The sequence below is a fragment of the Camelus dromedarius genome, chromosome 33, assembly GCF_036321535.1.
Source record: "Camelus dromedarius isolate mCamDro1 chromosome 33, mCamDro1.pat, whole genome shotgun sequence".
NCBI lineage: Eukaryota > Metazoa > Chordata > Mammalia > Artiodactyla > Camelidae > Camelus > Camelus dromedarius.
The window spans coordinates 10508451-10524075 of record NC_087468.1 but is presented as its reverse complement, the minus strand read 5'-3'; the positions used below and the strand labels follow the sequence as shown (position 1 = coordinate 10524075).

The window sequence follows — 15625 nt, the reverse complement described above, 5'->3', positions numbered from 1 at the left end:
CCTACTTCTGGGAATATAATCTAAGGAAATAATTACCAAAAAATAAGAAAAGATTCTATGCATGTGTCTATGGCAGTCATTTAAAGGATTGAAAAATGGGAAATAATTTAAATGTACATTAAAAAGGTCAATAATTATGTAAATCATTCTCTTAATCATGTAATTCATTTGGCCATGATCATGGCCCGTGATAAATGATTTGGCCATGACCAAAAAGCATTGGAAACTAATGGATCAGCACCACAGTCCTCCTCCGGCTCTAAATGCTATTTGGATGGAATTCATGACTTCAAATTTCATTAATTTAATTTTATTTTCCTTCTATTCTCCCAACCTCCAGGTAAGTGAGGGAAACAGATGTGATCATCTTCATTGTCTGCAAAGGAAGCAGGCAAACTGGGCCTTAAAAATTAAAAACCACTGTTTCTCCCCACCTTGGGGACCCTTTCCCCCAGACATCTTTGCACTGACCGGGAGAAGTTGTGCTGGGGAAAGTGATGCATCGTTGCTTCTCGTGTGAACCTTGCCTGCCTCTGCATAAATATTTTATTTCCCAAAAGCCATTCCTACCAATTGCCTTGTCATTTACCAAGGATCTGGACCACCTGCCAAGGCAGGCCCACACCCTCCCTCTTACTGATAAGTGGGCTTACCTGTTTGAATTTCTACTTCTCATCTGCTAGTCTGGTTTATCTCCTTGTCAGATCGAGTGTTCTTTAACACACTGGACACCAGATGGCCCCAGCAGAAGTGGCTGCTTTGTTGCCCACCCATGGGTACAAATTATGTGCCTTTCGACACTAACCTGTAATTATCAGCTCCCCAGTACACTTGAAATTTGCTTGGACTGGGCAGATATTACACAATTAGAATAGCAAAAAATTAGTTCCCTTCCCCAGTTTTAAAAATCAAAGTGTATCGTGTGCACCCAGAATAAATAAGAAATTGTATTTTTCCAGGGTAAAACGGAAAGACCGATACCTACAATAATATCATCACTGAATCTTGACTGAAAAAAAAAGCAAATCCCAGAGACTATATAGACCATAATCATACTATTTATAATTTTTAAACAATTAAAACTGCATATCACTGGGGAGTCCCCTAAGTCACACCTGTGCATGCTCAGTCATGGGCATGGTTAGCATTTCATTTCTGGGGCACTGAAGTCACAGGTGAGTACTGGGCCCACAAGGTTCCCTGTGGCCAGCCTTCCTCAGCTCCTCATAGTTGGGTACCACCCTTTTCCCCACAGACCCCTTCTCATTCTTTAGTGAGTCCTGACAGAGGCTGAAGCAACCTGGGATTCACCTAGTCCTTCCCTTCTCTTCGTCTCACCTGCCCCATCAGGATGAGGGAGAGATGCCTTCTCCGTAGCGTCCTTGGCACTGTGGTCTCTCTCTTCCGGCACGAGGCTTTGGGTTTCTGAAGATCCCTCTGCTGGATCTCCTGATACCATGAACCTGTTAGGACATCCCACTAATTCATCGGGGATTACCTGGTGCTGAGTGTGTCCTGCAGCTTGACAAAAATCGCTGCCCCTTCCACACTGCGCCATACACACCTGGTTGTACCTCTGATGAAGCTGAGCAATAGGACAGGCCCCCAGAGGCCACCCCACTCAGTGTGTCTTTGGCCAAATCTGGAGCCTCCATCGCAGGAGCCCAGGATCTTGCTGCTGGATGCCTTTTCAGGCAGATTCATAGGTACATCTTCTCCAGGCTCTTCCTGCTCATTTCCAGTCTCAATTCATCTGCTTCCACCTTTCAGGTGCCGAAAGTTCTCCAATGATAACTATCGCCACCCGCATAATTTCCCACAGGCCAGCTATGTGCTGGGTCCTGTCACGGATTCTTTGTTTCATCAGACTCATGTACTGACCCATGTCACGGTCAATTCTGGAAGTTCTTGTTTTCCCTCTCAGATCTTAGAAAAGGTCAGCATTTCAAATACAAAGTCCAAATGGATTTTTCATTTTTTAGTATTATGCCTTAAAATTGTCTATGACAATGACTACATTCTCCAAGATCAGAATTTAAGATTCTTTAGAAACTCTGAAGTATTTCTAGGCAACAAAGGAAAACCACCTGCTTCCTGTCTTCCCTGAGGACAAGTCAACAGGAAACAGCTTTAACTTGTATCATAAATTATGGGGATTAGAGGAAATACAACATTTCCCAAGAATGAGGACTGTTCAAAAAAATTTGCACAGGATAACTGTTGTATGTTGGAGACTCTCTGGATTAAGGAGATGAAAGGTCTTGATGAGGCCCTTGTCTCATGAATTATCTCTTCTCTTGTGTTAGATTCACTTCAGGTTTCTTCCAGGAACCCAAATGATAAAACAAGAACTCCCTCGCCTCTGCCTTTTGTAGCTTCAACTTTGTTTTGTTGATTTACTGCTTTTATTCATTTGCTTTCCCAGGACCAGAATCCTTTGACTCTGAACAATTAAGTCTGACTTTTCTTCAGGGAAATTTTTTTTCTAGGCTTTGCTTCCCTTTTTAAAAAAGATGAATGTGTGTACATGTGTGCATGTGCCCATGAGCCATTCTAAATCTTTATTTCTCCAGTGAATAGTATACACCTCATCTCTCCCTTCAAGGGTTGCATGAACTTGAAAACTTAGACAATCTGCTCCATAGACAACTTGATAGTTATTTTCAAGAAATGCCATGTACTTCAAGTCCTCAGGGAAGCCTCTCGTTTTCAGGCTGCTGGGAGATCAGCTCCTGCAGAGTTTCTTCCTCTAAGAGTGTCATTCACAGGAATCTGGAACCCAAGAGGCCAAAAAGACTTGATTCCTCCTGGAATCTGTTCCTTCCCTCCAGAACCAAAGAGTGAGAGGGTGGTGAGATTAGGTCATCTCTCCCGACGTGTGTGTCCATAGATATATACCTTCTGTGGAGAAAGTGAGGTTGGAGAAATGTGGAGGCTTTGTTATTTCTATGTTTTAAGTTATTTTCTTCAAAAAGAGTTTAAGTTCCTCTGGCTTCCATAGAAGGCAATGAATACCAGCTGGATTAGTGGGGTTTAGTTTTTAGTTCAGGGAGTCTGGTGTTATCTGGTGTGGTAGAAGGAAACAATTTCTGCAAGGAGAATACACAATATCCCTGAGACATTTGTTTCTAAAACCCTCCCCCTAAGATTGTCAACGAGTTTAAGGGGATGTGTATTCCCACCTTTAGACTCAGACTCCCGCATTTCCGCTGTGTCCTCGTGTAGCATGGATTACACTACGGGCAAAACATCCCAGGGAAGTGTCCAAGGAAGCCGCTCGCGTCTAGGAGAGAGTCCGTAGTTGACAAATGGACTTTCCTGCTTTCTTGCTCCTGGCTCGCCCCCTCTTCCCTTGGAAGGCACGGTGATACGAGTGAGTGGCTTCTGCCTCTTCCGGGACCGCCTTTGAGGCTCCAGAGCCTCACCTGACTTTCCCAGAGAGAGGGAGGCAACCGGCTCCTTCCGCCGCCCGCAGAGGAGGGTCCTGGGGCCGGAGCGTGTGGGAGGGAGTGAGGCCAGAGCCGCTGCCCAGAACCGGGAGGGAGCGAGGAGGAGACGCTCTGCCAGACACAGGCGCGCCGCGAAGAGCTCAAACTTTGGTGGGGTAAGGATTTTAGGGGCTCTTGAACTGGTTGTTCTTGGGGCGCTGGGAGGTGCGCTGGGGACGCAGACTCCAGCCTGGAGGTGGATTTGAAAAGTATGCGCAGGGGAGTGGGGTGGCGGGGCCTGAGGGCGGGCGTGGCGCTGTCCGCAGCCCCCGGTGCTGAAACGGGCCGCTTCTCTGCGAGAGAGAAATAGGCAGCAGAACCAAGGGCCAACTCCGGCAGCTGCTCCCACCCCAGGCACACACACACCCACACCCCTTCAGCCGGTATCAAAGGACTAGAAGCCGTCCTCTGTGCCTCCCAAGTCCATCGCATCCTCTTCTACTCACGTCCCGCAGCCGCGCTGGGCCGAAGTCTGGTTGAGCCGTCGGGGCAGGAGGCAGAAGTAGGTGGGCTCCTTCAGCAAAAGGATGTCCAGACTGACAACACCCCCGGGACACCTCCCCAAGATTCCTTGTACCCGGAGGCCGCGCCCCGCGCCTCCTCGGCTGCCCGTCTGGGAAGAAGCTCCTAGCCGCCTCGTTTGCTAGGCTCCAGATCGGGGTCCTGCGCGGAGTTTCCGCGAGTACGCGCTGCGCATGGGGAAGTTGTGTTCGTGGCTTAGAGGGAGCGGGGGCTAAGAGGAGCGCGGACGGGGGTTGGGGGACTGTCTTGGCCTGACCCTACTCAGCCCTGGGGATCCAAAGAGACAGGTGAGCTGAGGAGGAGGCAAAGAATGAAAATTCTTTTGGAGAACGAACAATCACTCTCTCTTTCATTTATTTATTTTTTGTAATGATAAAATCATAATCCTCGATCTTGGCTGCTCAGGCCTTAGGGGCTTAGTGCTCAGGAGGGAGGAGAAGGGGCGGAGGTCCTCTGATCCTTTGCAATCCTCTAACCGGATACTCACACGGGCTTTCTGTCTTGTTCTCAGGCTCTTCTCCCCAGCCCAGCCTCCACCCCCACTCCCAATCCCCAAGGGGGCTCAGCCAGCTGCCCCTCACGCTCTGACCATCTTGTGCAAGGACTGGGTGACTGGAGGGAGGGAAGGGCCGATTCATTTTTCTCTCCTTGTAATTCTCCAATTCACAATTTCCCTACTTTACTTTATGCAAAGACTTTAAACTTTGTCATTCTGAAGAGGGTATCTCTAACTAAAGGCGACATGTGGCCGAGAATGAGGGGGACAAGAGCAGAGAGAACCTAGAGCCCGCGGCTGGGCCTCCTTGGCAGTAGACTGGGTGCAGGGGACATGCAATTCTCGTGCTTGGGACTCTCCCTGCGAGTAGTTCTGAGGGCGCAACCCCTCTCCTGGAAACGCGACAGCTGGGTGCTCCTCACCAAATCTTCCAGAGTTGTAAAGCTGGGGTCAGCGTCGTGCCTGGTACCTCAAACTCTGGGGCAATGGCCCCCCACCTGGGTTGCGGCTCTATCCCAGAGTGGTCAGCCTAGACCCCCGTCTCTAGGGACCTGTCTGCCAAACCACTCCCCCCACCCTGCACACACACACACACACACACACACACACACACACACACACACACACACACTCTTTCATTCATAAAAATGGGCAAGATATTGTTGCCTGGGCATATGATCACAGACCCCTTAAGTTAGAAATCACCGGAGGGGGCAAAGGAAAGTTGGTCAGGGAGAAGGGAGGTGACCACTCCCTTCACAGCCACTCTCCAAGCTAAGTCTTGTGTACGCCAAAGTCCTGGATTCTTGAAAATTCTGCCAGGTCAGGGAACCTAGTAAGGACTTCACTGAATTAGTGGGAAATCCTTTGGCCGGGAGGGGGTGTGGCAGGGAAGAAAAGAACTTCTCTTACTTCATATGAACCCCCAAATGCACACTATTTTTCCTCTTCAGCCTCTGTTCGGCTATAAACAGACATTTGTCCGGGGTGAGATGCCAGGAGAGGGTGAATAGCGGCTCTCTGGGTGACAGACTGGTCAGTGCAAGATCTCAGTCACTTTAGCTGGAACTTTGGCCAGGACTGTGTGTGCCTCTTCCCTTTGATGTGCCTGCGTTTATGACTTTTCTGTCCTCATTCACTATCTGCCAGCAGTAGTTGCATCTGGTTAATAATGGAGTTGCCATGGAGACCAATCTCCCGTCGCCATGGTACCCAGGAGGTAAACAGTTGGAAGCTATAGAAGCTCTTCACTGTCTCCCCCAGATCTTGCACAGGCTGCGGGTTTCCTGTGGTTGTGAGGGAGGGATGGCAATGACCAGGTCTGCGAACCTCCCCCGACCCCACCCTATCCCCCCAAACAAATATACACTACCTAGCTGCCTATTCACCTGAAATCCTATCAAATGCCTGCCAATCACTGCAGCCTCCAGGTTGCAATGGGTCAAGCTTTTATCTCTATCCCCCAATTGTGTACACTGAGGCTGGGGGTGAATGATTTTCCTTCTGACCTAATTCATGTCAGCTGCACACTGACTACTCCTGAGTACAAATCACTAGATGAAGTCCTGTGGGAGACAAAATTAATTAAACAAACAGCCCCTGGCCTCTGGACATCACGGTGTAGAGGTGACCTCCCCTCTGGGCTGAAACAGAGGTGATAACAGTGCCAGGAGAGTAAGGAGAGGTGGAAGCGACAGACTCCCAAGGAGGTCATACTGGAGTTGGAAGTAAGGAATTTCAACTGGCAAGCAAAAGGGAAAATGTCTCTCTAGGCAGGGGGACTAGCAAAGGCGAAGATGTGAGTATTACACAGGGGAGGATAGGCCCTGCTGTGGTAACACATAGATTTGGAACATCTGATGGCTTAGTCCATCGCTTATGCAATATCTGAGGTTCTGAGGCTTTGGGGAACCCTGCATCATGGGGGGAGTCTGCTGGTCAGAGCCTGTCACTCAGCCCTCAGCTGGCCTGGAGGGGAGACAGAGATATCCAGCCAGCACAGGGCTTTGGTGAGCAGCCTCTACCAATAGATGGGAAGAGAAAATTCATGCCACCCTTGAGGAAAGGGTGAGTAATTTGGTTTAAATGGAACATCCCTTAGGCTAATATGATCCAGGTTTTTAAAAAATCTTGAATGTTAAGCTAAGACCACATGCTGGAGAAAAGAGGCAATCTCTGAAAGTTTCTGAGTGACATGATTAGAACTATCTTTTAGAAAAACCCTGGTGTTAGTGCAAGAGGTTCATTCATTCTTTCGTTCCACACTCACTGAGCCCCTTTTAAGGGCCAGGCCTTGAATGGATTGCAGAGGTGAGACTAAAGATGAAAGATGAGCAAAGGGAGTTGTTTCAATAATCCCGGGGAGGGGGGCAAGGGCCTGGACAAAGATGAAGGCAGAACTCAAGGAGGCCAGGAGCTGCTCTGGCTTGTTCACTATTACACCCCCACTGCCTGGCACAGTCCTGGCACATGGTTAGGGCTCAGTCTATCTCTGAATTAGTGAATGGATGAGTGGCAACAGAGAAGACAGAAAGTTGGTGGTGTAACGGAGGGGACTTGGTGATGATGGAGCCGAGGAAGTGAGGGAGAGGGAAGAGTATACTGAGTCTTTGCTAGGTGATCTGTTAGCTCCAGGCAGCATCCATGGGGCATTAACCAGGACAGGACTCGGGGGAGGAAGGGCGTATGTGGGAGCAGTTGGAATGGTGCCATTTGGGGCAGTTGGTTTTGTACCAACAAAAGCTCTCCCCAGGATACACTGCCTCCTCACACAGCCCACACCCTGGACCTCTTCCAACCCCCAGAGCACTTCTTGTGTCTGTCTTTGAGGAACTGCACCCACTCCATCTTGTATCATAATAATGCAGTGTAGGGGTGAAACCCAAACAGGCTTTTATTTCCCAGTCCTGCCACTGGGTGACTTTGAAGGAGTCATTAACCGTTCTGAGTCTCAGTTCCTTCATGTGTAAATTGGGAGCTAGTAGTTATAATATCCGCCTCCTTGGGTTGTCTTGTTGGGAGAAGTAAATGAAGCAACCGGAGTGAATTCCTCAGCACAGTGCCTGCATGGCAAGTGCTGAAAGTTGGATATGACCATCTTATTATTTCCTGTAATGACAGTGGATTACTTTTATAATCATATCCCAATAGTTAATTAAGGAAAAAAGAAACACACACTTTACCCCCTGTGCCTGCAGCTAAGCTTGGTGAACTAGGTCCTTGGGGAAGGAAAGGAGGTCCTTCGCCTGGCTTTGTTGAGTGTGTGTGTGTGTGTGTGTGTGTGTGTGTGTGTGTGTGTGTGTGTGTTGGAAGGTAGGGGATGCAGATGGAATTCTGGGGAGCAGCATCTGTAGGGCTGGCTACAGAAATCTGGGTTCTCCAGCTCTAGCAACATCTAGAAAGCAGTTTCATCCTCTCGGAATCTCACCCTGAGCAGCTGAATCTTATTGCAAAGCAGTCATCTAGAGACTGACTGCACTTGAAGCAGAGGAAACCAGAGTCCTGTTAACTCTGCGTCATCTGTGCGGAAGACCAAGACACTTTCTAGGCAGGAGGCAAGCCTCTGTCTAGTGGTTGAGTAACATAATTGATAACCTTGTTACAATTTCAGTGCATTCTGTTTCACCCCAAATTTCTTCCTGTTGGGGGTGGGGGGGGGGGTGAAGACGTTAGCTCTTCTTAGGCAAGAATTGAGAGTCTGCAGCTGGCACCTGCAGGCTTCCCTTTGCTTGTGTTATAAAAAGGCATGGAGTCCATGGAGTCCATGCCTCACAGCCATTCAGAGTCTGCCCTGGGAAACAAAGCGCAGCTCCCCTAGATCAGACCAGCCTTCCTGTCTTGGTTCAGTGACGTCCTTGGGTTTGCCTAGCCTCCACTCCACAGAAAAGGGAGAATGGGGATTCTGGCCTCCATTTCCCTGCATCAACCTGGAAGCTCAACTCTAAGTGTCAGTGGATAGAGACCCCTCCAAATTAGAAAGCCCACCAAAAGTGTGGGGTTCTTGCCTGCCAGTTAAGAAGGAATTCTCAGCGGAGGCAGAGGGACAAAGCGAGAGGCTGCTTTATTGCTCAAAAAAAGGAGAAGACACTCGAGTGGGGGAACTGTAAGCCACAAGCCCAGGTGGCTTGACGGGAGAGCTCCCACTTTTGGGGTCACAGCTGGGTACTTTTATCTGTTCTCTTTGGTGCTTCTTGTCCTCTTTTCATTGGCTGCCCTTTTTGTGCTCATTTCTCCAGCTCGTTCTGCTCTGTGGAGCAAGCACTTTGCAAAAAACACGATTTAGCAAGCGGGCCCCACAAACAATGTGGTTATATATATTAAATCAAGTCAGGGCTTTGTGTTTCCATGAAATAGCTTTTTCCATTACCCAAGCAAAAGTATTTCCTAAGGCCAACTATATATAGGTTAATTTTAAACCTTTAAAAAGGTCTCTAGACAATAGATCTGAGCTTCAGTTCCCTAGCTCCCTGCCTCCCTCATGGGCACAACTGGACACACTCTCTGTGGTCAAAGACCTGAGCTATCCTTTCGGAATTTTTCTTGGGCAGATAGAGGGTACTTTTAGACCTCAGTGGTCCCGGAGGCAGAACTACTCCCCGCCACCCACATTACTCCCCATCATGTCTCTGTCTCTATTTCAGCATTTTTCCTTCCTCTCCCTCACTGCCTGTTTCTCCATGAAATTTTGCGCTTTCAAAGACAAGGATCCATCTCCAACTTCATAGTCCTCAGGGCCAGGTGCAATGCCTGGGACAATAAGCATGTTGGTGGGAAGAAAACATGTTGGGTTTAGTGATGCTGTAAAGAAAATGAGAATTGTCTGAAATGGCATCTTCTTAGTTCCCCAGTCAAGCCCTAGAAAACACAATTGTTTGCGAGAGGCTCACAAACCACTCAAGCCTGGGATCCACTTCAAGGTCACCCTGGTCGTTGGCAGGACTCATCTTCCAATGCTTGAAATTTTAAATTATATTTGTGCACTTCTAATCTCCTGCAGTGGGTGTGATAAACCAAACAAACTGCAACACGGGCTTCAGGGTCAGACAGACCCTATCTTGCATTTCCTCATCTGCAAAATCAGCACCACTGTGACCTCTTGGGGTTCCTGAGGGTTAACAAGTAATGGATATGCAAGTGCTTCACACGCGGGGGCCCTGGCTGGATGGGAGTTTTCATTTTCAACAGAGCCTCAGGATCACTGATTGTAATTTCATGATCTCATTTGTGAGTTCTCCTAGAGTTTATGGGGCTAAGAGATGTGAAGACACTCGAGTGGTTGGGGAATCACTTAGGATGTCATGGCTTAAAAGCTGGTAAATAGGCAGAAAGAATTAAGTGTTTATCCTGTCTTTTCTGTATGAGTTGTACCACTGAGCAGCAAAATAATAAGTCAGATTTTCTTTCTAAAGAATATTTCAGCTAACTGATGAAGGAATGATGGAATATCACCAATTTGCAACTCCTTATGAATCAATTTTGGCTTTTTATGCTTTGTTCTAAAATAAGATTTGGGGAGATCCTAAAACATTGCAAAGTTATAAAATAAAAAAGTAAGCAAGAAAACCAGAGTCAAGAGGGACATTGCATGATCAAAGAAAATCATAAGGGTTTTAGCTTTCTTACATCAGATATCAACTTGGCCATTCGTTTGTGAGATCAGCACTTAACTTTAAGCAGCTCTTAGCATGCGGCATATCCAAAGGAGTGAAAGAACTTGTTTGTGCTTCAGGCTGGAAAGAAGAGCCCGGAGAGACCCAACTAAAACAGTGTGGCAGGAACTGTGAGAGAAAATGGAGGAGGGCATGTGTGCCCAGGCTTGCCTGGGGGAGTAGCCCTCCCATTTGAGCTGCGTTTGCAGTTACTCCCTCGTCCTGATGACATGTATGCTTTGTGTTCATATTTCAGCAGCCACGTTGGGGCTGAATGTGACCAAGCAAGAAGATGGCCAAGATTAGCACCCAATACTCCCAGCCCTCCGGGACCCACCTCGCTGTAAGGACCACGGACAGAGATCTCAATCACATTGAGAACGGCCTCAGCAGGTACGATGGGCTTTTAATTTCATGCCTGGAACAGGCTATTCCCAAAGCAGATCTAGGCCATGGGGGGAAGAATGACTTAGCCTGTGACCAACCACAGGGTGGAGGGCGGGGGCTATTCACAGCACTCCTCCTAACTTTACTTTTCATGTCCCTTACTCCTCACAACCCACACTGCAGTAGTTTTTATTCTCATTTTAGACATGTGGGGAAATGAGGCTCAAAAAGTTACATAACTTCTACAAGGCAAGAAAATGAAGATTCAAATGCAGCAGATTAAATTCTACTATAAAAATGCCCCCAGACTGCCACCGTTTCCCGTGTATACATCAAACATTTATCAGGCTCTGTCTGTGTGCTGGCCCCTGTCCTGGGCACTGGGGATGGAGTATAAGCAGATGTGCTGTCTCTCACTTCAACTGTGCTCATGGGCCTGTGGGGAGAGGGCCATGCCTTGCCAGCAAAGCCATCAGCCCCATCAGTGACATCCCGACACAGGCAGCCTCCTGGAAATCTGGGGCTTCATGTTCTACTTCTAACCTTGTTCCTAACTTACTTGGAGACCTGGGAAAACCCACATTTTTATGTTTCTTCAATTCTCAATGAGTTGATTGAGTTGGACCGGGAGAAACTTTATTTCCAATATTTACATTATTTTTGTTCTACATATATAACCCTGAAAACTTCTCCCTCCTATGAAAACTGCGTATTATCTGGGTGGCCAAAAATGCAGTGACAGTCCCTCAGCCCTCACATCCCTGGCACCGGGTCCTCATCCATCATTTCTCCTCACTCACTTCCTCTCTCAGGCACACATTTGGATTTTTTTCTGTATTCAGGGTCTTTATCCTAGTTCTTTAGCAAACTCTGCTAATAAGTGATGGACGACAATGTCCCTACTGTTGCAAACTTAGGTAGTCTTTGGACCCCCACCTCCTAAGATTCAGGCAAAGGAAGGAAGATCTCAAAGCATATCAACAGATATTTATTTCTGCCAACTATTTTAAGTTGGTGCTGGGGCCCCAGGAAATTTGATATGACTCATATCATCAGAAGGGCATCAGAAATTCTCACCGTACTCAAAAGCTCTCCCTTCTAACTGGCCCATTGTTAATACCTGCGTTCCACTGCTGGGGACCTATTCCCTTAGGTTAAGGTATTGCCCCTTATTTAAAAGAAAAAAAAACAGTATTAGGACAGTCATCTGCTATTAAGACTTTGTTATGCATTAATATTTCTTTCCCACATCTGAGCTAATAAACCCCCTTGAAGAGGGTTGTGGTAGAGGGGAGAAAAGGCCCCAGCTGGGGACACAGCAGGTAAGTCAGGATCCTAGGGTCCTGGGCACAATGGGAGGAGGACAGAGGCTGTTGGGATCAGGAAGCATTTGAAGAAAAATGGAACTTTTCCCCATTGCCCCCTTTTGCCTCAAGTAGGACATAACCAGAGCATCTCCTGGAGCTTCCAGACTCCCTGGGGCTCAGAAGGTAACAGCAGGGTCTCAGGCTGGCTCCTTCCAGTGGGATATTCAGGAGAATGCAGGCCCAGAAGGTGGGCTGGGGGTCCTGCCCAGAATGCCTGCTTGACCCAATGTGACCGTGGTCCAGCTCTGCCTGACTCATCCTGGCTCTGCCTCAGCCAGCGGCCTACAAGGCCAGTCGGACTTGTGGGCTGTTGAAGAGCATCTGGCTTCCAGGAACCTCACTGTGGACTCACACCGGGTCTATGCACAGTCAGGGGCTAGGTCAGCCACACAGCCTGGGGCTCTGAAGTGATGCCCTTTGCTATCTCATGGGTGAGAAACTGTCTTCCCCTCCCCCTCCCATCCCCATGCCACTGACCAGCATGGTGACTAACAGCACAGGTCAGACCACTGGGTTTGAAAACTGGCTCTGAAAAGCTGTTCCACAGCTCCAAGCCTCAGTTTCCTCATCTGCAAAGTGTACTAGTAGAGGACCTCAGAGGGCAGCCATGAGGTTAAAATGGATTAAAGTTCTTGGCACAGCCCCTGACATGTAGTCAGCACTTAACCCATGCTCACTGCCAGTCTTGGAGATGCTGCTTCTCTGGTGTCCCAGGCTGGAAGCCTTCTCCACCTTCTCTGAGCTCAGACAGCCTCAGCTGTCCTGACATCTGGAACCATTGTTAATTCAGCAACAAATTTTTGGCAAGCCAGCCGGGAGGGCAGCCTTGGAGCTGCCATTCCGTCCAGTAATTCACCCAGGGTTTGCTAGCTGACCTACGGTCGACAAAAGCAGGCTAAATAACTGGACAGTTTGCCCCAATCCTTGACCTCTGGGCCAGCGAGGGCTACTGAGTTCATTCTGAGATCAAAAAGCAGCCAAGGGTTAGGTGGAGAGCTCCCCAAGTAAAGACCCCACACTCACCCCAGCACGTCTACAGCCAGGACTGCAGACAGGGGTAGTGCTCAAGGGATCTTTGACCCAGCCGTTTCCTGCCTTCGTCTTTGTCATGCTTCCTCAGCGTAACCACTAGCCCAGTCTCAATGAGCCCACCTTGGAGCCATGCCCAACCACACATGTGGTAAATGCTTGTTGACAGATTAGTACAGAATCCCATGGAAACACCATAGAGATTTCAAAAGGAAAGAGAGGAAAAATGCTTCCTTCATAAGAGAGATGATGGGTTTATCTCATGGAGGCAATAGTGGGTTAACGGACAGAAGTTTCCAAAATGGTTCCTTAGCATCACCAAGGATTGAGAATATGAGTTCATTTTGGGGGCAGAGCAGCCTTGGGCCCAGAGGTTGGGTCAAGGGCCCTCTCCTGCTTCCCAGAGAAACCCAACATCTGTTTATTCACAGACTGGTCTTCCCTGTAAGATTTATTTGAGCAAAGGACTCTGGTAAATACACATAAAAATTTTTAAGTTTCAGATCCCTATATTAGAGGAGGAAATGGTGTTTGAACACTTCATAGATCTTTGCCTTGAAATTCCAATCCTTTTAGAAAGCTTTTGGGAGGAACAATTGCAAATGTGTGTCCTTAAATATTAATCACTCTTTATCCTCAATGATATCAGGCAGCTGTGCTGGGAACTGGGTGTAGCTGTGGCCCTTGCTGAGCCCCAGAAGGTGGGGGGAGATAGTGTGTCCTCATCCCCTGAGACATCCCTGCTCCCAGGTCTTACACCAAATTAGAGACCCAGGTTCCTGTTTCTCTTCAAATTATTGAGGTCATTTTTCTAGCGAGGAGTCATAAGGAGGGATGAAAATGTTTCATTTAAACAAAAAATTTAAGTTTATACCTTGAAAAGACCAGAAATAAAAATGTCTTGAATTTTGCTTTTTCTATTTAGAGCTGTTTAGTTGACTCAATTACTTAAGAACTGTCTGGCATAATTTTTGAAGATAATGCAATAGAGAAAGACTTTAGAATCTGCTTCTGAGACTTGCAGCTAGGACCAGGGCACCCCAAGCCCCAGGTCAATCTCCTGCTGTAGCTATGTTAGGTATGCTTTGAGGCATAGGCGTTTGTGTCCCATGGACGAGGAGACTTCGTGCTGCTCCCGGAGCAGACCTCAAAGCAATTATCACAAAAGAAAACCATTTTCAACCTGCTTGCCCAGAACCAAAGACAAAAATGTACCGGCTTGAGTTCCTCAGTCACATGGGGCCAGGGCAGTGCCTTTGATCAGTCTAGTTCCTCAGGGCTTGGGAGGAGGAGCAGAGAAATAAGGTATTGTATTCTCTACCCTTGTTCTGAAAGGTCACTTCTGTTTACTCTCACGTCCCCAAAGTCACCGGAGGAAGACACCAGCTCCACGGAGCGCAAAGTTAATTACCAGTTCCCGTTCTGATGAGAATCTCTACTCTCTCCCAGGGACAGAGGAAAGCTTGACCTCATGGACAGTAATTCCTCTGTATGAAAAACTTAGAAGATGAGCTTTACAAATTGAAAAGGACCTTGTCTTTCAAAACAGTCACTTCATCGTGTTTCACCAGCCGCCCTGGTCCTTGCTAATCACCAACTTCACAGGGCTTCTTTCTGCCGAGACATCATCACCACTGAGAACCCGAGCCTGCAGGTTGGAGGCAACTTCAGGTTGTCCTGGCCTCATCTGCTGGTTTTACAAAGACCGACGCCTGTTAAGTCCTCAGTCAGCTCCAGGCAGGACAGGGCCTGGGCCCCAGTCTCTCCTGCCTCTGTATTTCCCTGGGAGGTTCTAGATCCCCATTCTTGCACTGATTGCCAAAACTTTTTTCCGTTTTAGCAGCACCTGTGTGTCCTTGGGAACACAAGGTGTCACCTCAGACATTCAGTTCCTCTCCTCTCTTCTGTCTCCTCTTCGATCTACCTGGTAAAATCAGTTTCTCTGGGGAGTCACTAATTGGGTTTGCTATTTAAATACTCACAGGCATTTAACAAAGGTGGAGACTCTGGCGTTAGAAGAGAGACATCGTGGTAGAATGTCAGGCATCAAGAAACAAGTGGGGAGATGCGTCGCAAAGAAAAGACCCCTTGGGTCCCTTGAACTTACGTCATAGAAGACCCTCCTGACTCTTCACTGCTAAATGTGCCTTTCTGGACTTGGGTGTTTGAACAATACTTAAATCAATAGGAAATCACCAATTTTTCCTCTTTTTTTTTTTTCTTTTTGAAGACCAGAAAACATAAACTTCGGGAGGGGAGGGTCAGCGGCCAGCCCACAGTATACCCGGCTAATCGGTGCCGGGTGGTGATCAGAACCCAGGCCTCCCGGCTCCCCACTACGCTGCCTCCCCTTCACATGTCATGGGCTCAGTCCACACTTGGTAGCTCCCCCTGCTGCCAAGTGCAGACCTGCTTTGCAATTCTGAGTGAGTTCTGCCCTCCTCACCCACCCACAAGCCCCGCTGTCATGGGCATTGATTCCTTTGCTGCTGATGCAAATAAATCTGGTGTCAGGATGTGCCCTCACATAATTAACAGAAAGGAGACTAGGCAGAAGTGCTGGGCCGACTGCTTGGTGCCCAGAGCTCCCTGAGGAGCTGCTGGTGGGAACGGAACAGCTCCATCCTGGGGGTTGCCTCCAGATCTTCTGGGCGCAGAGGCTGTGACAGAGCCCCAGCCCAGCTGTCA

The 15625-nt window shown here is 48.1% G+C and overlaps 1 protein-coding gene across 2 annotated transcripts in view; it reads left to right on the top strand.

Moving 5' to 3' along the window:
• The first annotated feature begins 3188 nt into the window (after window positions 1-3188).
• CNGA3 (cyclic nucleotide gated channel subunit alpha 3) overlaps window positions 3189-15625 on the top strand; it is a 34490-nt gene continuing 22053 nt past the window's right edge. For both annotated transcript variants that reach the window (XM_031441143.2, XM_064481884.1), the window contains exons 1-2: window positions 3189-3604; window positions 10411-10547. In XM_031441143.2, the coding sequence (XP_031297003.1) occupies window positions 10447-10547 (101 nt within the window). In that variant the 5' untranslated portion in view covers window positions 3189-3604; window positions 10411-10446. The remainder of the gene's footprint in view (window positions 3605-10410; window positions 10548-15625) is intronic.